This window comes from Tursiops truncatus, chromosome 9 (genome assembly GCF_011762595.2).
Source record: "Tursiops truncatus isolate mTurTru1 chromosome 9, mTurTru1.mat.Y, whole genome shotgun sequence".
Classification (NCBI taxonomy): Eukaryota; Metazoa; Chordata; class Mammalia; order Artiodactyla; family Delphinidae; genus Tursiops; species Tursiops truncatus.
The window spans coordinates 26,760,857-26,783,843 of record NC_047042.1 but is presented as its reverse complement, the minus strand read 5'-3'; the positions used below and the strand labels follow the sequence as shown (position 1 = coordinate 26,783,843).

General features: G+C 34.0%; 1 protein-coding gene across 1 annotated transcript in view; it reads left to right on the top strand.

The window, feature by feature from the left end:
• The window catches only part of SEMA3A (semaphorin 3A), a 329,851-nt gene that overhangs the window by 276,288 nt on the left and 30,576 nt on the right, over positions 1 to 22,987 (top strand). Inside the window, exons 9-14 of the mRNA XM_033862942.2 lie at positions 2,095 to 2,237; positions 3,998 to 4,112; positions 4,202 to 4,271; positions 6,888 to 7,032; positions 10,763 to 10,982; positions 14,470 to 14,561. Coding sequence (XP_033718833.1) covers positions 2,095 to 2,237; positions 3,998 to 4,112; positions 4,202 to 4,271; positions 6,888 to 7,032; positions 10,763 to 10,982; positions 14,470 to 14,561 — 785 coding nt within the window. The remainder of the gene's footprint in view (positions 1 to 2,094; positions 2,238 to 3,997; positions 4,113 to 4,201; positions 4,272 to 6,887; positions 7,033 to 10,762; positions 10,983 to 14,469; positions 14,562 to 22,987) is intronic.

The following is a 22,987-nucleotide window of genomic DNA, read 5'->3' as shown; positions in this document are numbered from 1 at the left end:
TAAGTGATTGAACTGAGTTCTATCATGTGTAGGTCTGTATTATACATCTGCATGCACATGCATGCACACATACATGCACACATACATGCACATGCTGAATTTCTGAAGCTAGAAATCTGACTTCATCAGTGGGGTGGTAATTATTGGGTTTGTAACATAATTCGTACTCTTGTCACATTAATCCACTCACCATTCTTCAGGAGACAAAAACATGTATACAAATATGTTTATGAATATGATTAAGTAGAAATTTATGAAGAAAAACCACCTTTGCAACGTTTATTAAAGTTGAAGTAATGTATTATTAAAAATTCTAGTCCTGATTCCAAATTTTGAGGTTTTATTCTCCTTCCCTTATTCCACTGGCATACTGAACTTTAAATATGAATAGGTAATATTTCATATGTTTCACATTACTTACAGGGTCTGTATAATGTGCCTGAAAAAGATAGTGGAGTGTAGCCCTGTGAAATATACTAAGTACATGGTCCCAGAGCAAATGCTAAAGGAAAGTTACAAGTGTAGTGCACATGACAACATGATTATTCACAGGTGAAAAGGTTAGGACTAAATAAGATGGATAAAGCTGGTTTCAATATTCTGATCCCTTTCCTGGTATCTTAAGTATGGTGCTGACCTAGGTGTGTATATTTCATAGTTAACTTGATAACATAATACAACATGGGAGCAAAAGTAGGTTATTGTGAGAACTTAAATACCTGCAACAATCCTAAGTGCTTTCAATAAAACAAACTCAGCTTCTTAGTATGTTACATTGTTAAAGCTGTGAAGCAATTATAGTTTGTTAAATAGTTTATATGAGCCCACAGCCATATCAAGCCAGGTACTTACAGAAGTATGTTTTGAAGTGGGACTCTAGACATCACAGATACACCTTCTGCATAATCTAGGCAGTCTTGTTTTTTCCTTTTCTCTTTCCTTGTCTTCTTGCACAGATATTCATTGAATGCCCTCAGTATTTTAAGCTCTAGGATCATAGCATCAAACAAAACACGCCAAGTTCTTGTTCTCCTCGAACTGATATTCATTGAGATGGAGAGGGAGACAGACAATAAGCAAATGAAGATTAAAGAGAGAAGAAAGCAACAGGGAGATGTAGCATAGCAGGTGTTTCATAATGTTAGGAAGAAAAGTAATGCATGTGAGTAGGAGTAAGGCTTTCAGCACTTTAAATTAGGGTAGTCAACAAAGATGTCTTTAATAACGTAATATTTTGAACAAAGACCTGAGTAAAAATAAGAATCCTGTCTTTAGAATATATGAGGGCAGAGAGTTACACAGTGAGGAAAAATCTGAGGCGGTGCTGAGAGTGCTTGACCTGTTTGAGAACCAGGAAGGGGTTTGGTATGTCTGGCTAAGAGTAAGTTAGGGAAGGGAAGGGTAGGAAGAAGAAAAGTCATGTGGGGTAGCAGGGACCAGATGGTAAATGACTTCTGGTCACTGGAAGGAGTTTGCATTTTATTGTGAGTGATTTGAAAAGATATAGGAGGGTTTAGATATGTCTGAAGTGACATATCGGGTACACACTGGTGTGTGGAGACTCAGAGAACTCAAGGGTAACTCCACGGTTTGGGGCTTGAGTACCTCGTAAATGACAATGCCATTTAATGAGATGGGGTACAACTTGAGAAAATTTCTTTTGTTTTATATGAATCTCATCTCTCCCCTCACACCTAGTTTTTGCTCGAAAGTGGAATAGACCAATTGGTAGTTTGATTTAAATTATTTTATGCTTGAAAGAAAGAATAACAGTAGTGATGACAATAAGTAATATTTGATAGCCCTTACACTTTGCAAAATGTTTTAATATCCAGTGATGCATCTGCACTATATGGTCACACGGAGGATTTCTGCATCTACTCCTAAAATAATGTTTGAGACATAAGGTGATTTGTAACATACTTTAAAATACGTAAAGAACAGTTCACATCTACTGAAAAAGAGTGAACTAAAGAGAGATTAAGTCTTGAAATATGTCACATAGGGGTTAAGAGAAAATTGAAAATGGACTGTAATGAATGGTCTTATTTACCCAACTGTGAATTAATATATATGCTATAATTTGTCTCTCAGATCCAAGGTTCATTAGTGCCCACCTCATCCCAGAAAGTGACAACCCTGAAGATGACAAAGTGTATTTTTTCTTCCGTGAAAATGCGATAGATGGAGAACACACTGGAAAAGCCACTCATGCTAGAATAGGTCAGATATGCAAGGTGAGGTAAAGAAAAAAATGAGGAGGGTATCATTGTCCAATTGCAGTTTTTTTCCTTTTCCACCTTTGTACAAATATAATGAAAAATATGGCTAAAAAGCTTGACTGATCACTATAAATATTTAAATACCAAAAAAAGATTGAAAACGTATTATAGTTGCTTATGAATAACTTCATAGTCAAACATAGAGGTATAGGTTGTGAGGTGTTATTTCACAATTACATTAAATAATATTAGTTTGAAATTCTGGAGAAATAATTTTTTTTCATATTACCTGGGAAAATATAATTTTTGTATTCTCAGACCTAGCATAGGTTCCTACAATGTGTAAGTTTTCAATGAATATTTTTTGTTGGAAATAACTCAAGTATGAATATAAAAGAGACAAGTGTTAAAGCTTGTTCTTATGACTTGATTATAGCATCCTATATACACTTATGTGTACACACATAATTTTGAAGCTCTGAACTTTAATATACTGTGTGGCACAAATTCAGATGTGATATGTATTATAATGTTAGATATATAGAATAAAAAATTGGTCAGTAAATACTTATGGACTAATTAGTATCAGTGTGAAAATATGATAACAATACTATTCTTACCCTCTATACTGTATAGTACAGTATATATGAAATATGAATGAAGCTGTTATTATATATTAAAGCACCTTTCATCTCAAGAAAAATCACAAGGCCAAATCCAGTTACTGTCTTAAAATGAAATTATTTCTTTTAAAAGAAAAATCATGAAATTTTAAAAATCCCTATCTTGGGGGCGGGGATATCCTCTTTCCTATCCCAATCATCTAATTATTTATCTTTAGTATATTAAATTACTGGAAAATTAAAATTTTTAATGCTCTGGAAACATGCAAATGATATATGCAATATATGAGAATCTTTTCTCCACAAAATATAAGGCATATTTAAAAGCAGTACTTACAAGGGTTAAAAAAATCTTTATACTAAATAAAATCTTATAAACAAAATATAAATCAGTGTTATATTTTTGAAGAAAAAGTTATTTTCCTTTAAACATATGCACATAAATATTATTTTATAAGATTATAAGTTACTGGTGAATCCATACCATCATAATAGAGTTTATTGCTACATCAGGTTACAGTTAAGTTTCATTTTCAGTGAGAAGATACTTTTTCAAAATTTTTGCTCTAGAATGAGTTTTCTTTAAGATTTAAGCAAATGTTTTTTCAACATGCTGTTTGTAAAGTCAGCATTGCGTCAACTGAGCTTATAAAAATATTTGATGCTAGCATGCTTTTGTTTGTGGTGTATTTTCAGTATGAGTTATAAGGCATGCAGTTATTCTTTCATTCAGTAAATACTCATTAAGTGCCTACTATGTGCCAATGTGCTTAATTTTGTGAACCAGCCTACTTGGGTAAGTAAAATCTTAGGGAAAACTTACATAAGAAAGAGAGACTAAAAGCAAACCAAAGCAAACACAAGAGTAATATCGTTCATTGCCAAGTGGTAAGAGAATGGAAAAAGTACAGTGACTTTTTAATGCTAAGGCATATTTATTGTAAGTCATTCCTTGAACAAGGTTGGAGTGAATAGATTTCACCAAAAATATAATAAGAAAGCATAGTTACTTGTATCTAGTCATTTAAAATTCATTTCTCAATTTGAAAAATGAGGAATTGTGATTTGTATGTCTCAAGATATGAGAAGATAAGATATTTGAAATTATCATTTGCATGCACAATTTCTAAAACCATTATTCTCTCCTTTCAGAATGACTTCGGGGGCCACAGAAGTCTGGTGAATAAATGGACAACATTCCTCAAAGCTCGTCTCATTTGTTCAGTGCCAGGTCCAAATGGCATTGACACTCATTTTGATGAATTGCGTAAGTAGCTGATGATGTCATATAGAGAATATTCAAACCTTGCCATTACCTTCAAAAATGCAACTTTCTCCAATTTTGTTTTAAAACAGAGGATGTATTCCTAATGAATTCTAAAGATCCTAAAAATCCAATTGTATATGGAGTGTTTACAACTTCCAGGTAAATAACACTTTGCTCTCTTATTATCATAGAAAATTCATGTCCTTTAGATGCTTTCCAAGTGTCCATAATTTGTGAAAATATTTTTGAAAGAACAACGTCGGCTAAACCTTTGAGCTCTTGTGCATTCTTGGGTGCCTGAAATAAGTCATGACCTAAATCATTTTTTACATAAATTTTAACAAAGAATTCACTACTATAAATTTAATGACGAAAAATATATGCCATGCCCTATGTATAGCTTTGACTTTAAAAATTTGAGTGAAATGTAAAATATTATAAACATAGAACTCTGAGTTTTGTTAAAAGTTTGTAGTGATATAAACTAAGGGTGAAAAATCTTTTTCCCTCCCCTCTCCTTTCTCTTCTTTGTCCCTACCCCTTCTTTCTCTCTCTCTCTCTCTCTCCTCCTTCTTCCCCCTCTCCCCGCCACCTCCTTTCATCATTCCCCATGTGCCTCAAGGCTCTTGCTGTCAATCAAGCAGTAATTATTTCCTGACTATTATATTCAGCATAAAGTTTACATTACCTGGAATTGCTAAAAGAAACATATATTTAAATGCATATAAAGAGGGATATGCATTTGGATATGTATAAATGTTTAATAAAAGAAAAATAATTTAAAATCAAAAGTCAGGAAGAGTGCTACAAGGGACTGTGATAGCATAAAGAAAGATTAACTACAATGTCCAAACACTGATTTTTTTCTGTAAATATTAAAGCCATTACAAATTGATTGGACATTTTTACTTAATTTTTAAAATAACGTAAAAATTAGGAAAACTATATTAGTAAAACCAGATGCAATTTCCCATACCTAAATATTTCTCCCCTTTAGTATAAAAACAGAATGACCGCTAAAGAATGTGGGAGGCTTGGGCTTCCCTCTTGGCGCAGTGGTTGAGAGTCTGCCTGCCGATGCAGGGGACACAGGTTCGTGCCCCGGTCCGGGAAGATCCCACATGCCGTGGAGCGGCTGGGCCCATGAGCCATGGCTGCTGAGCCTGCATGTCCGGAGCCTGTGCTCCACAACGGGAGAGGCCATGACAGTGAGAGGCCTGCGTACCGCAAAAAAAAAAAAAAAAATGTGGGAGGCTCAAATTAAACAAATATTAATTGATTTCTTCTGCTTCCTCATTGCTTAGTACAGTAGTTTTCAGTCTTAAGCTTGCATCAGAATCGCCCAGAGAGCCTGTTAAAATACAGATGCTCGGCCCCGCCCTCAGAGTCTCTGATTCAGTAGGAAGGGGTAGGGCCTAAGAACGCATTTTTAACAAATTCCCAAGTGATGCCCATACTGTTGGTCTAGGAACCACACTTTGAGAATCACTGGCTTAGTGGGTAAAATAATTTCACCTGTCTGCTTCAGCGAGCTTGATGTCATATATGAGTTAGTCTTAACAGCTGTAAATCCTAAAAAGATCTTTCCATGATGATGGATTCCATCAATAGATAAGCAAAGTGTATAACAATGAAAAAGGGACACATAAACATTACAAACTACAACTACTATGATGTATCAAATATGTATTAATTTGCTACTTATTCCATTATGAAAATATTGTTGTTAAATTCTATAAGTATTTACTGAAATTTACTGTGTGTCAAGTACCGTGCGATATGTAATTTATGTTACAGAAAAGAAGCCAAGCATGTTTCCTTCCCTCATGAAGCTTGCACTCTACCAGACATTGTCTAGATGCAGCAGTTTTCAATAATAAACTCTTATTACACAAGTTTTTCATTTGGTCTAATTTTTATGTAATTTTCTATGGGTAGAGATTGATTAAAAGGTATGCATTCCATATTTTTAATGTGCACAACTTTTATATCTTTATAAATAAATCCCTCAAGCTGTATTTATATAAGCAAAATAAAATGGGAAATTGTGGCAGCTCATGGTAAACTTAGAATTTGCTTCAATTACCTGATTTTTTTTGTCCAACAAAATGATGGGGATAATTGCTATAGTACTCCACTTTTGCTAGGGTGTAATAGCTACTAACTTAAAATGATTTTCTGTGTTGGAAAGAGATGATTTTAAATGCCTTCACACAGATCGAGCTCTGTTACTTGATCAAATACTTTTGTTGGTTTGGGAGTTAAAAATTATAACACATTGACTATTCATCTTCTGCACCAGTTTCAGTTTATAAAATGTGTTCTTAAACATTCTTTCTTGTTTAAACATTTCCTGGTTTCAGCAATGATGCTTAAGTCTTAACATAATACCAAAGTTTATATTTTTATTTTATCTGATATCAGAATTAATCATTACCTTTTAGATTTTGTATGTATGTTTTCCCTATCAATGTTTACATATGATATGAATGTATATATTTATAGCATATATTGTCTATTTATGAAAGGAATATGTATATGTTCTATGAGTGCTAAAGGTGTTTTCATCCATGCCTTCAAATTTTGAGCAATCATAATTTTGCTTTCTTGTGTATTATTAAAATATATATAAATATATGACTTAAGAAATCCCAAACACTACTTGAGAATTTATGTTCAAGTATTGATAATTGCTATCTGAAATTTAAAAACTCAGTATAAATAGCTCTGTCATTGTGTAAAGATGAAAGTCTGTTTTTGTTCTGTCTTTTTTAGTAACATCTTCAAGGGGTCAGCCGTGTGCATGTATAGCATGAGTGATGTGAGAAGGGTGTTCCTGGGTCCATATGCTCACAGGGATGGTCCCAACTACCAGTGGGTGCCTTATCAAGGAAGAGTCCCCTACCCACGACCAGGAACTGTAAGTGGCCTAGGTGTTTAAGATAGGAAATGAATGAATTTATGCTGAAGGTTAAAAAAAAAAAAGCAGCTACATACATATTAAATATAGATAATGTAAAAGAAAAATTCCAAGACTATAAATGAAAGAAAGGCAAGGATTTTTCTTTGATAACCATGAAATTCCACATTTAAAGACATGTTCTTCACAGGCATCAGTGCTTAAGTTCAACGCTTACCAGTAGTTAATACCAATAATTTATGAGAAATAGAAACTGAGCAGGTAGCCTTATTTATCTTCTTTTCGGAAAGAGATATAGTAAAAATGGCTTTCACGGGGAGTTGAAACAATTAGGATAGACTTGCTCTCTCTGATTGTGACAAAGGCTCAAGAATTGCACATTAAATAGGAGGAAACAAATTTAAATCAATATTATCTTCCTATGGAAGTGGGACACATCTCTCAAATAGGTAAAGAAGATATGCAAGGAAGAAACAAACAAAAACCTTATGGAAAGGGCCTAGGTGTTTTAATAGATGCTGTTTACTATCGCTGACCTCTCTCCTTCCAGCCTGTTGTACACATTCAGGCTTATAAAAAGGTGGATAGATCTCAAAATAAAATCAGCTTTAAGTCTGCAATTTAAAGTAGGGAGAAAAAAAGAAAAGAGTGATACAGTAGAAAGTGAGTGAATATGACGGCAGATGTTCTAGAATATGTGGATGGAACCATCCAGTGCAACATTTCCTAACCCTAAGAATTTTTTTTTTTAACATCTTTTTTGGAGTATAATTGCTTTACAATGGTGTGTTAGCATACGGCATTTGTTTTTCTCTTTCTGACTTACTTTACTCTGTGTGACAGACTCTACGTCTATCCACCTCACTACAAATAACTCAATTTCATTTCTTTTTATGGCTGAGTAATATTCCGTAAATATGTGCCACATCTTCTTTATCCATTCATCTGTCGATGGACACTTAGGTTGTTTCCATGTCCTGGCTATTGTAAATAGAGCTGCAATGAACATTGTGGTACATGACTCTTTTTGAATTATGGTTTTCTCAGGGTATATGCCCAGTACTGGGATTGCTGGGCCCTATGGTAGTTCTATTTGTAGTTTTTTAAGGAACCTCCATACTGTTCTCCGTAGTGGCTGTATCAATTTACATTCCCACCAACAGTGCAAGAGGGTTCCCTTTTCTCCACACACTCTCCAGCATTTATTGTTTGTAGATTTTTTGATGATGGCCATTCTGACTGGTGTGAGGTGATACCTCATTGCAGTTTTGATTTGCATTTCTCTAATGATTAGTGATGTTGAGCATCCTTTCATGTGTTTGTTGGCAATCTGTATATCTTCGTTGGAGAAATGTCTATTTAGGTCTTCTGCCCATTTTTGGATTGGGTTTTGTTTTTTTTTTTGATATTGAGCTGCATGAGCTGCTTGTAAATTTTGGAGATTAATCCTTTGTCCGTTGCTTCATTTGCAAATATTTTCTCCCATTCTGAGGGTTGTCTTTTTGTGTTGTTTATGGTTTCCTTTGCTATACAAAAGCTTTTAAGTTTCATTAGGTCCCATTTGTTTATTTTTGTTTTTATTTCCATTTCTCTAGAAGGTGATAACCCTAAGAATCTTTAAGGAAATAATTTCATATGATGAAAAAACTTGTTCTTTAAGTTTAACCATTATTTTAATTTCATGTCAGTTTTATTGTTAAATTCAAGTAAATGATGTTTTTAGATGAGTTTATTAGGCATAGGATGTTTTTAATCTTCATTTTCTGTAAAATTTTTTGCTAAACTTATTTATGAGCATTTCATAAAGATTACTTCTAGCTGATGGAGCTTGTAGGTAAAAAACCTGAATAGGCTTTCAGAAGAAAAAATGAACAAGATAGACTATCCATTGATTATAAGAAGCCCGTTTTAACAGATTTATGCATACATACATATTTATATGTGTGTGTGTGTGTGTGTCTATGTATATAAAATAGTATATACAGTAGCCCAATAATTGTTCCCATTTCACAGATGAAGACTCTGAGGCAAAGAGAGGAGCCAAGATTCATTCCAGGCAGTTTGATTCTAGAGCCTGAATTCTCACCCATTGTTCATAGAGAGTTGTTATGACATGGTCCATTAAGTCAGCAGTATGAACCAAGTGCTGGAGGCAGAAGACAGAAAGCACTGCCTAAGCTAGGAATTAGGGAGGGGCTGCCAAGAGGAGGCAACACCTTGCTCCGTGAATAAAATTCCCTTAGATCAATACATTAATCCCAAAAGGGGGCAGCTGAGAATATGTCGTTCCATCAACACTACTGGAGAAAAACATACTGAGGCCTTCAAGCAGTGTGTCAATAGAAGGGCATTTTCTTTATTTTTAAAGAAAAACCTACAGCTTAAGTAATACTAAATACAAAAATAAAAGTAAGGCAAGAAAGTGAGACAAATTGTAAGATAAAAATCTAAAATAAGTCTCTTTTGCAATCATTTCTAAATTTTTGCAAGTAGTTTTTAAATGGTGGTAGAAAAGCAAAAAAAATTAATGTTACAAAATATGTTTTATCGTTTCTTCTTCGAGTTTATACAGCTATTTGATATTTCTATAACATTAAATAATTTTTTTAATTTACTTAAATAAAAAGTAATTCCCTAAATCCCTTAACTGTTATATTAGTGTATTATTGTGTGTGTATCTGTATACTACATACATATATATTCATAAAGAGATACTCTTCCCGTTTCAAAATAGCTTTATTTCATTTCTCATGAATTATTAATGATCTGTGTTAAGGTAATGGCAGAGACAATTGATTTCTCCTTCTAAGCCTCTTGTTAGATCAAGAACCACTCAACTACATTTCAGCTCTCAAACTCTTACATTAAATGGCAGAAATTAGTTAAGTGTAAGACAAAAAGCAAGAGACTGGAGTTACTGTACTCTGAATGCTTGCACCACATAATTAAATGCAGTGAAAAGAGACAGTAAAATCTGAATTTTCTTGTTTTTGTCTTACTGCCTTAAGTGGAGCATTTAAATCCAGAGGTGATATTATGACAGTGTACAGCACAGCATCCTGTCTGGCTCTCCCTATAGCCATCATCTGTTCTGCTTGGTCCATTCTGATTGGTCAGTTTCTGTGCCATGCAAGTTGTTAACACCTTGAATAACACATCTCCTTATCCCTAGAATTACTGTAATTATTAAAGAAATAATACTTTTGGTCCTTTTTATGGTACTTTTTCAGGGTTATGTTAAAAATAAGGCAATAAAGAATAGTTTATATTGTCTTTTACTTTGAAGAGAGCATTTATATTTTAGCATAATACCATAGGGAGAAATGAAATGCATTCAAGAAAATTTTTGATTTTCTCTAATCTAATGATTAATAGCATTTAGTTATAACATATTCCACTCATTATTTCAAATACTTCATTTAAACATAAAGTATATGGTGTTGTCACTAATAGAGGCATCAGACTTCTCTTGTACACTGAATTCATTAGATGCATTTGCAGTTTTTGGTAAGAAATGATGACATCCCATCGAGACTTAAAATATGTTTAGAAAATGTACATTATATATTACATCTACTAATTTAAGTAAAATTATTTTGTTTTTTAGTTTAACAGTTACTTTAAAAATTACAGATTTAGATTCCTAGCTCATTGAGGCCATATATTATATAAATTATAATCCTATTCATTATATTTTAATCAAAAGATAATATTTTCTTTATCTTAATAGTGTCCCAGTAAAACATTTGGTGGATTTGAGTCTACAAAAGACCTTCCTGATGATGTTATAACATTTGCCAGAAGTCATCCAGCCATGTACAATCCAGTGTTTCCTATTAATAACCGGCCGATAATGATCAAAACAGACGTAAATTACCAGTTTACACAAATTGTAGTAGATCGAGTGGATGCAGAAGATGGCCAGTATGATGTCATGTTTATTGGAACAGGTAAATGTTTTAACTTCAGCTCTAAATGTTCTTCCAGAACATTGCATCTAACTAATTAAGTATACTGAGAACTGAAGGAAGACTTCATAGTCACTCTCAAGATATAGTTAACCTCTAATCAATGACTAAAAAACCTGAACATTCTCCCATTCCAATGTGTTATTTTTTTAGGCAAGTTGACATATATTTATTAATTTAAATTAAATTTCCTTTTCAATCAAAAGTTGATAAATGTAATCAGGTAAAGCTATTGATTAGGTGAACAATCAATGTCTATAATTGAATCATAACTCTTTTCTGAACAGTGTCTTTTCAGGACAAAAATGTATTGCTCAAATCCCAAGACATTCAATAAAAGTTCTAGAATATATTGATGCAAAATTATCCGAACTTTAAAATTATCATAGAGTGCAAATCTTCCAGAAAATAAATTTTGGCAACAAAATTTGTTTAGTGTTTTTACCATACAATGAGAAGGAAAACAAAGCAAAATAAAACTTCATCAGAAGACCAACAGACTGGACCTAAGGAATCGTCAGATACATTTTAGATCCATTTCTATAGACATTTAGTGACGTATTTTTTACCAATTCCATGATTAGAAACAAACATTTTATAGGTATATTTTCAGGATGAATTCCATTGCTTTTATGACATATTATTTTATTTTTACCCTACTCTCTTTAATAATACTTTTTTAAAAGCACCAGTTACAAATCTGAAACTTGCTACTTAGGGTCAGATTCCAAGGTAATAAATTCCTAGTCTCCATTAACGTTGTTAACTGAAATAAATCAATAGGAAACAGAGTGAGTGCTCCACTGAAACCTGTATAATAACATTTATTTTCCCTTGGTGAGAACAGAGAAAGAAATTGCATTAAGTACAGGGGAATGCCAACTGCACAGTAAGTGCTTTAAAGACTTAAAGTTTTATAACAAAATTGTGAAATACGTTATCAAGTGTAAGTGTCAGGTTCTGAGCAATACATTACAGTCTGCTTTTATGAGTGAGAAAGTTTCTCTATCAAATAAAGGAATCCCAGGGAGACCTGGAGTTCAATAAAAGTCAATGAATTGCAAGTATCAACTTCTGGTTATAAATACCTTGAGAAATTATAAGATAGGATTTCTCTTCGATAAATATTAGTTTATCACTAATGTCAAATTATAATTAGATCTCTCTACAGAGTAGTTAAACTTGTTCAGTAATGTCACACTTACCTTTTTCTTCACCTCTGGCCTAAACATGTTGAGAAGTCCCCCACTCATTGTCAATGCAACAAAAGCTTGCTTCCAGCTATTTGACCAAAGAAACCTAATCATGAATTTTCAGTTCTTCTTGGACGCAAGCCGTCTTTAAAGGAACCAATTTCATGAGCACGTTGAATGTCTGATGATGTGGATGGCTATCGGTCAGCACAGAACAGGGTCATCTGTCAACAAAGTAAATTGATTACAGTAATTTTATCTTTTAAGTAAGTTACACATTGATTCTAGTTGAGTAATCTGATTCAATTTGTGTGAAATTGTTTGAAATACTACTCAGTAAAACTTGATCTGGAACACAGATAAAGTTATTTTGGGGTATTGGAGAATGATCAGAGGCACTGAGTATATTAACCTAATTTACCTTTAATCTTTGGTGTTATGAGTAATCTAAGGTCCTGTAAACAGAAGGATCTGCTTAAAAGAGGGATTTTTTTTTTTTTTTTTTTGACTTTACAAGGGATACACTAGCAACCTTTCTTGGTCTCATATAGCACATCATATTGATCCCTTGAAAATGGTTATCTGTCATATGAATAGATTGAATTATTTTTCTGGTGTAACTTTACTGGTAAGATTTTCTTCTCGAATAATTAGACTGTTTAATTTGATTAAAATGAGCCAATTGAAGCTAAAAATATTTGATCAACTGATCAGAAATGGTATGTTGAAGAGTCAAATTTTTGAATTTAATAAATCTCTGTTCTTTATTCTATCAAGAATAGGAACCCATCTGTAAATACTGGAAAATAGTAGCTTCTTAACCCCACTTAGAGTAAAAGTGCCAGGTCTTATCATTAAAACAATTTACCTCTTTTAACAATGAATCAACAGTGCTTTAAATCTCTATAAAATGTATTTATTTTAACAGTTTTCATTATTTATGGTTCTGAATTTAAAAATTTTTTAGTACTCTGAAGTTGATTGAACAGCATGTTAATTAAACCAATTTGCTAACCAAAATTGATTAGCCAGTTGTTGAAAAACCACTGTAATAAGTAATCCAAGGTATTTACTTTGAGAAATCAGATTATTGTCATTTATCAGGTAATGGTCATTGAGCTGTTGTTAGGGGCCTCTAACTACTAAAGTCTTCCTCGTGGGAAGAAGGTGAGCAGCCAGGCTCTGAGGCTCTAACTACTTTTGTTGCTTGACAACATTCCTTCCATTTTGCTTATATTTTAAGTATTCATAGTAGTTCCTGGTTGCATAACAAAAATGGGAAAAACTTGTAATGTCAAGCTGGTAATTTTTTTCTTTTTTTAGTATATTTTGTTATAGAATGAAAGATTCTTTACATTCTATAGTGCTTTACAATTTTCAAAAGTTTCACACAGATGATTTCATATAACCCCATAATAACCCTTTTTTCCCCACCCCTATATTGCCCCTCCCCCTTCTGCCTCCCCACTGGTAACCACTCATTTTGTTCTCTGTATCTGTGAGTCAGCTTCTTTTTTTGTTATAGTCACTAATTTGTTGACTTTTTAGATTCCATGTATAACAGATATCGTACAGTGTTTGTATTTCTGTCTGACTTATTTTACTTAGTATAATGCCCACCAAATCCACCCAAGTTGCTATAAATGGCAACATTTCCTTTTTTTTATGGCTGAGTAGTAGTCCATTGTATATACATATACCACATCTCCTTTATCCATTCATCTGTTGATAGTAATTGTAAATAGTGCTGCTAGGAACATTGGAATACATGTATCTTTTTGAATTAGTGTTTTGGGTTTGGTTTGGTTTGTTTTGTTTTGGCTATATACCCTGGAGTGAAATTCCTGGGTCATATACTATCTTTAGTTTTTTTTTGAGAAACCTCAACACTGTCAAACTGGTATTATTTTTAGTTTAGTTTTGTTTTGTTTTTGAGACACCTGATAGTTGAGATTAAAAATACAAATAATCCAACCTAGTGATGATTATATATATATATATATATATATTTTTTAATTACACAGGTTTAGGATAAAATCATCTCCAAAGCTTCAGATATTTCTAAAAATTCAACTATTTTTATTCCATAGCTATGTTTATACTTTATCTAGTTTCATGAAATGAATTTGTATATATTACTAATGCTGTAACAATAAAATAAATTTTAAAATGCTGACGTCAAAATGTTCTTTCTGGTCAAATACTGATTTCATGCATTAACACTAAACTCTGTTCAGATCTATTTAAATTGTGGTCTTCTCCACTTTCTTTCAAAGATGTTGGAACCGTTCTTAAAGTAGTTTCAATTCCTAAGGAGACTTGGCATGATTTAGAAGAAGTTCTGCTGGAAGAAATGACAGTTTTTCGGGTGAGTGCTGCTTAATTTCAAGTGTCAACAAGTTCCCTTGTATGTCTTTCCCCCAGGACAGCTGCACAGTGAACTTGGTATGGACAGGCAGTCTAGCATACCCTTCTAATTAGCTTGTCAATTAGAAAGCCAGACACTAGTCAAAATAAACCTTGAAACTTTCAATGCTAGTTAAATCAAAAAATGTAAAGAAATATATCCTTGGCTCATATTTTGTTTTCTCAATGATAAATTATATGATTTACATTTTATATTATTTATGTAAGTTACCTCAATGAACAAACCCTGTGTGCCTCCTACCCTCCAAATCCCCTCTTTCACACTTAATGGTATAACTGGGATGATAGGTAACTTCCATGAATGTATTAAAGGAAATACATTCAGAATGATAACGGAATGAAGACATTTCAATAATTTTTTAGCTTATTTGTGAATTGTTTTATCATATTTTCCTAAAGAAATCATTTGTTAGCAAAAAAAAGTTTGAGGTTTTTATACCACTTGTGGAAAATCTGTTATGAATTCCTAGTCTACACAATTATGAAGAGTACAGATAGTTGTCCTTTTGTCCTGAATCACTGATGGCCCAAGTAGGTTTATATAGGATTGGGGGTAGAGGCAGCAGTATATGGATTGAAGTGAGGGAGGAAAACTGAAGTAATGTAACATACACCACATTCGTTTTAGAAAGCCAGCTAGGAGGAAGAGTTTGAATTGAAGCACACCTTGATATAAATCATTTATGAAATATAACAGAGAAATAGATGCCTATCAAAGGTGTTATTTCAGTTTTTGATAAAAAAAGGCAAAAATCTGAGACATTTATAACTGCAAAATAATCTGGAATTAGAAGAATTTCATAGACAGAAAATGAGAAAATATAGGATCTAGTCTCACAACTTAACATTATCTCATTTAGTCTCCAGAAATCTCACTTTATCTATAAAATGAAGTGGATGAATTAAAGTTTTCAGTCGATTAAATATTTTGATTGTAAGGAAAATCTTCCCAAGACTTCTTTTAGCCCCATACTTCTAGACCAGTTTATTAACACAATAGAGCTCTAGCTCACTATTCAGTAATACTTTGAAGAGAAAATAAAGTAAAATATGGCAAGCTTTTAATATATAAATATAGATTCAAGTAAAGTTATGATTAGCTTTGAAACAGATAACTGGTACATCATGACACAGACATCTTGTAATAACTAAACAATGTTCTAATGGGAAGGGCTTAGGTTCTTCAGTCATAGCTAGCTACATGGCAGTTCTGTTTGGAACCCATACAGTCCCTCTGAGCTTCCATAGCAGGAAAAATAATACCTACCTCACAAGGAAGCTAGAAGAATTAGAGACACTATATGTAGAACATCCAGGACAGTGCCAGCTCCTGTGCTTAGAATCTTATTGTCAATATAATTTTACTTGTTTTAGTTTGTCTACACTGAATATAAGCCACATTCTCAGTAGCCTTCTCTACTAATCCTTGGTTTAAGTCTTAGAATAACACAGTCATCATAATTCTAGTACGATTTTTAAAATCAGGCACTTGGACCTTACTTTGTCTGGTATAGAATGATGACTAATCCCTATCTTTCACCAAGTCCCATTTCATTATTTACGCATTGATACTTTATCCTACAAATTCAAAAATACAATTATGCAAATAGACTGTGTCAGTAATACAGAGCCCATCTAGATTTAGCAAACAAATTATGGGCACTGAGGGGCAGATACATATACTGCTGTCTTGTGTCCATTGTTGTGTCTTCAGAGCCTAAAGTGTGTTTTCAACCTACATTTATTAAATGAACAAAGGAATCAGTATTTACGCAAAAATGAAAAATGAGAAATTAAAGAGTTTAAGGTCTTCTTAGGGAGACCCCACTTAAAGTGAGGTGCCAGAGTATGAGGAAGATAAACCGAGAACAGCAAAAAGTTATCCTGCTGATTATATCCCATATTATTCTAGTAGAAAAAAATTTTTACCAATTCTGTATTTTTGGAAATCTATATTACCACCACTGTAGCAAATGAAGTTGCAGGAGTACTAAAATATTGTTAACTTTAGAATTTCTTAACTATTTCCAGAATCTTTTACTTTTGAATTTGTCATGGTTCCTTTGCGTATTCGCCTTCAGTTATAGTATATGATTATAACAAGTTCCATTTACTAATTCAACTGTAAACAAACATGTCTACCATGGTCCTGGCACAATGCTAATCATCATCTCTGGTGATTCAGAGATGAACACTATAAACATGGTCCCTGACCTTGTGTAGCTTAGAGACTCTTCCATGTTATCCTTCATAGTTTCAAGTACTTAATTTATTATCTTTTAGTACAATTAAGTTTTATCTTGTAGAATTGTATCATTATGTCATGCCATTAAAAAAATAAGGTTCTTTTTATCTATTATTTTCCAGGATTTTATGAATCAGAATATGTATAATTTTGCAGTACTACTGTGTTCTAGCTAATTTTCAATCCCTACATCTCTGGGATTTTAAGTTTACATTTCACATCTTATCTTTGTTTTTTAATAGTAAATCAAATTTTAGTTTAAAAATATTACTTCAAGCTGATCTATTAAATGACTTTTAACAAAATCTTGAGAGGTTGGAAGCCAGCCATCTTGCCAACCCAAATATTTAATGTCTATTAGATTTTGTTAGTGTTTTGCAATTTCCAGAGAAATACACAGCCGAATTACACTTATGATAACTATTGAATGACTTTTTTGTGGTTTTTTAAGATGTCATGAGAGAGGTTCTTTATTCAGTTTTTAACAATTAGGTATGGATACGTAATATTGTGCTTTCATGGAAATGATTGTTTACGAGTTTATAATTTTGTTAAAGGATTGTTTGCAACGTGGGACACATCTTCCAGAGATAAATGTTCCATTTTTCTCCCATATTCTGTTTTATGCATTGTTGTCATTATTATTTCTTTGGCACCCAAGTAGACAAAACGTATTTGGGCAGAGTTTAGAGAAATATTTTCTTTCAACATTCTGTTCTATCAGGCAAAGTTCATACATATATTGTGGTCTAGCAATTGGAATATTTCACTGTCAAACTTTGTTTAATTTTGCAGAAGGAGGGCAAAAAACACATTAAAGCAATTTCTATATACACTGAAACAAGCGGAGAAATGTTACAGTTTCTGTATTTTTATTTGAGCCTTGCAAGTCATTCCATTTAACATAAAATAAAATTTAAAAGGGTTAATTTGAGCACTGTGGTAGTTTGACAAGGTAAATAGACAAGGAACAGATTTAGGGTCTTGGTGGTATCTGATACTCTTGGATTTTAAAAAGAAAGACATTTAATGTCAACCAACCAGTTAATTTTACCATAATATCATCTCCAGCAGACCATGTTCATTATGTGTCTTTGCTAGACTGAATAACCAAACCTCATATAAAATCCGGAATTAAAGCCAGTACTATGTCCATTGCCATCTTGAGGTTGGTTTTAGGAAAACACCCTGGCTAATCACAGAACATTCCAGTGGTTCCAGTTACATCTAAGATACTTTTTTTCTGGGTGAAATCAAATCCCGATCAGAGTATAGAAAGAAAAATATTCCTCAGTAATAAAATTTCCATTTTAGAGTAAAATTTTTGTAGGTAACAAGATGTGAGATAAAATTGGCCTTGGTATAGGACTCTAGAAATGACTTTAAATAGCCATTATATATTCAAAATGGTATCAAAGTACTAAGACACAAACCTGATTCCAAGTATTACTTGTAACCATAAATTGGTGTTTGAATCTCATTTACTATGTGATTCCAAACAAGTTGGTTAAAGTCAGTTGAGGCTCCACTTCTTCATTTCATAATTTTTTTTTAATGAAGATTACTGGTAAATTGTAGCTATTGTTAACTAGTTATACTAATGAAAACCTCATTTAAAATAAATGCTTGAAAATTCTACACCTATACCTTGTTAAAAAAATATTCAAAAGGTATGAAAACCAGACGTATGCTGATTTTTACTTTACTCACATTGAGATTTTTTTTTTCCCAGTCCAAAGAGGGTTTTACTTTTGAGACAGTGAGGTGTTCAAGTCGCAATGCATTTAGTACAGTGGGTTTTATTTATAGTCCTATTGACTGCAAAGGATTGCAAGGCAGTTACATTGATAACGCATGCATTTTAAACCCAATTTATGCAATATTCCATGAACAGCTGAGCAAATAAATGAAAGAGTTTAATTTTCATTCAAATGTAAATCATAATTGATGCTTTCCAAAACCTAGTCTATTAACTCATTCTAAAGGAGCATCAGCATGCGTAGCATCCAGGGAGCTCTGTCAGATTCTCCTGGGATCAGCAGGTTGAAAAGCTCTGCAAGTGTGCAAGTTTAATAAGGACTAGATTAAAATATCTGAAAAAAATATATAGCAAATTAGAGTCATAGAAAATCTTGAAAAGATGCTAAGTTTTTAATTTCATTTTTACTTGAACTCCAATTAAATTTGCTCTTGAAACCAGTTTCATGAAAATGCTTATGAAGCTACATCTGTTTTAAATGAAAGTTGTATTCATCACCAACTAGGTCTCAGAAAAAAATATAGCTTATTTAAATGGATGTCATCTTAATATATTGTCTATTAAAATTCAACCGCAGGCAGCATATAGCACATCCTATTCCAAACTGTTATTACTTTCCTGGTCTGAAAAATAAGTTTCTTTTAATTAAGAGATTCTAGGATCTTAATTGAAGAACGTTAAAATTATAATATGGCACAATGGAATTTCTTGTGTTTTGCGGTTTGTTTTGTTTTACAATTTATGTATGAAGTGATCATTTCCATTTACCTTACAGACATTTAATTTTTTGTATTGTCAATGAATGTGAAATGTCTGAAAATTCACCAGCTTCACTTTTATATAGTTTCACTGAAGTTTTTAAAAGAACTGAGACATAGCTAACTTTCATTTTAATTATACTAGCTGTTGATTCTCTAAGAAGTACTTTCCTTGTACCTTGGCTATAAAATTTATTTCATGAAAGTCCCTATGAAGTTAGCTGCTTACATAACCACTTTTCCTGTGAAACTCTTGGAATGGAAGAAGCTGCTATGGAATATTTTCCTAACTCTTTTGAATTATTTGTTTGGGTTCACTTATTCCAATATTATGTAAACCTAAATACAATTGTCAGTTTTATCTTTTAAAACTAAAAATCTATGATGAATTGGCCCCTTGATTTTTGTGATTTGATGCTACTAAATTCCAAAGATCTTATTTCTGTATAGAGAAAATTGGTAGATATTTCTTTCATCATAGTTGTCTTTATGATTGACAGTTCCTATAGAAAATTATTTTTAATATCATTAAACTCTGAAAATAGGAAATTATGGGAAATCTCTAACTTATCCCATCAAATTAATTTACATTCTAAATCATTTGTCTCATTTGTGTCTCAGGCAGGTTGTCTTAAATTTGTTAACAAAATTCTGTGCTCAGCTTAGATGTCAGGGTTCAAAGTGGAAATTTGCAATTCTGCAGTACTCAGGGGGTAATTAAAGCCACAAGAGTGGATAAGCCCACCAGGAACAATGTGGCATCCAAAGAAGAGTGGAAAGGAGTCAGCAAGGCAAGGCAAGTATATGAGGAATGGCTGGAGATAGAAAAGACTGAAAAAGGCTGAGAATAGTCGAAAAGAGTTTCAAGGCATAATGAAATCTAAAGGAGGAAGCAGTCAAGAAGAAATGACTGGTCAATAGTGCCATATCAAACAAGAACTCTAGCAATAATAATAGACTGAAAGCTTCCATTCAGCATCAGTGATTTCTCTTTCTGAGAATCGTAGGCCACCTCTCTAGAGTAAGGGCTAGACTCAGTGGGCTGAGAGATGAATGGCACTGAATGGACATGAAGAAGTAAAGATGGTGAGTATAGAATATTCAGATTATTTTCAAAGAAATTACAGCTAACTTTAAAGGATTAAGGAAAAACTTCCTTTAAAGGATGGCCTCCTTTATCTCATATACAAATTCAGTTGAAGGAACAGAGTATAATGGGGAGAGTAAAAGAGTAGGAGAGAAGGGGGAAAATTGGTAGGGAATTCATTTATTCATTCATTCACTCATTCATTATTTAACAAATATTTATTGACAACTTGCAAATTACACTTAACCTTTGAACAACTTGGGGGTTAGGCGCACCAACCCTTCAGGCAGGGGAAAATCTGAGTATAACTTTACAGTTGGCCCTCCATATCTGTGGTTTTGCATCAATGGATTCATCCAGCGCTGATGGTGTAGTACTATAGTATTTACAATTGAAAAAAATCCACATCTAAGTGGACCCACAAAGTTCAAACCCCTTTTGTTCAAGGGTCAACTGTAGGAGCAACAATCCCAGGTATGTGGCAGTGCACGAAACAGCCCCAAACCCCGGCCTAAATTAGTGTGTCGGGTGGTAGAGGGGTGGGGAGGGCTGGGGCCAGGGGAAGATAAACAATTAAGAAAACATATGAGAGATTGGTTCAAGATGATGGAGTAGAAGGGCGTGCTCTCACTCCCTCTTGCAAGGACACCAGAATCACAACTAATTGCTGAACAGTCATCAACAAGAAGACACTGGAACTCACCAAAACAGATACCCCACATCCAAAGACAAAGGAGAAGCCACAATGAGATGGTAGGAGGGGTGCAATCACAATAAAATCAAATCCCATAATTGCTGGGTGGGTGACTCACAAACTGGAGAACACTTATACCACAGAAGTCCACACACAGGAATGAAGGCTCTGAGCCCCAAGTCAGGCTTCCCAACCTGGGGGTCTCGCAATGGGAGGAGGAATTCCTAGAGAATCAGACTTTGAAAGCTAGCGGGATTTCATTGCAGGACTCTGACAGGACTGGGGAAAAGAGAGACTCTACTCTTTCAGGGCACACACAAAGTAGTGTGTGCATCAGGACCCAGGGGAAGGAGCAGTGACCCCATAGGAGACTGAGCCAGACCTACCTGCTAGTGTTGGAGGGTCTCCTGCAGAGGTGGGGCAGGGGGTGCTGTGGCTCACCGTGGGGACAAGGACACTTGCAGCACAAGCTCTGGGAAGTACTCCTTGGCGTGAGCCCTCCCAGAGTCTGCCACTAGCCCCAGCAAAGAGCCTGGGTAGGCTCCAGTGTTGGGTCACCTCAGCCCAAACAACCAACAGGGAGGGAACCCAGCCCCATCCATCAGCAGTCAAGTGGATTAAAGTTTTACTGAGCTCTGCCCACCAGAGCAACAGTCAGCTCTACCCACCACTAGTCCCTCGCAGCAGGAAACTTGCACAAGCTTCTTAGATAGCCTCATGCACCAGAGGGCAGACAGCAGAAGCAAGGACAACTACAGTCCTGCAGCCTGTGGAACAAAAACCACATTCACAGAAAGATAGACGAGATGAAAAGGCAGAGGGCTATGTACCAGATGAAGGAACAAGATAAAACCACAGAAAAACAACTAAATGAAGTGTAGACAGGCAACCTTCCAGAAAAAGAATTCAGAATAGTGACAGTGAAGATGATCCAGGACCTTGGAAAAAGAATGGAGGCAAAGATCGAGAAGATGCGAGAAATGTTTAACAAAGACCTAGAAGAATTAAAGGACAAACAAACAGAGATGAACAATACAATAACTGAAATGAAAAATACACTAGAAGGAATCAACAGCAGAATAACTGAGGCAGAAGAACAGGTAAGTGACCTGGAAGACAGAATGCTGGGATTCACTGCTGCAGAACAGAATAAAGAAAAAAGAATGAAAAGAAATGAAGAAAGCCTAAGAGACCTCTGAGACAACATTAAATGCAACAACATTCACATTATAGGGATCCCAGAAGGAGAAGAGAGAGAGAAAGGACCCGAGAAAATATTTGAAGAGATTATAGTCGAAAACTTCCCTAACACGGGAAAGGAAATAGCCACCCAGGTCCAGGAAGCACAGAGACTCCCATACAGGATAAACCCAAGGAGAAACACACCGAGACACATAGTAATCAAATTGGCAAAATTTAAAGACAAATTATTAAAAGCAGCAAGGGAAGAATGACAACATACAAGGGAACTCCCATAAGGTTAACAGCTGATTTCTCAGCAGAAACTCTACAAGCCAGAAGGGAGTGGCATGGTATACTTAAAGTGATGAAAGAGAAGAACCTAGAGAGAAAGAGAAAAGACAACGATCCAAAACCTATGGGATGCAGCAAAAGCATTCTAAGAGGGACGTCTATAGCTATACAAGCCTACCTCAAGAAACAAGAAACATCTCAAATAAACAATCTAACCTAACACCTAAAGGAACTAGAGAAAGAAGAACAAACAAAACCCAAAGTTAGCAGCAGGAAAGCAATCATAAAGATCAGAGCAGAAATAAATGGCGTAGAAACAAAAAAAAACTATAGCAAGGATCAATAAAACTA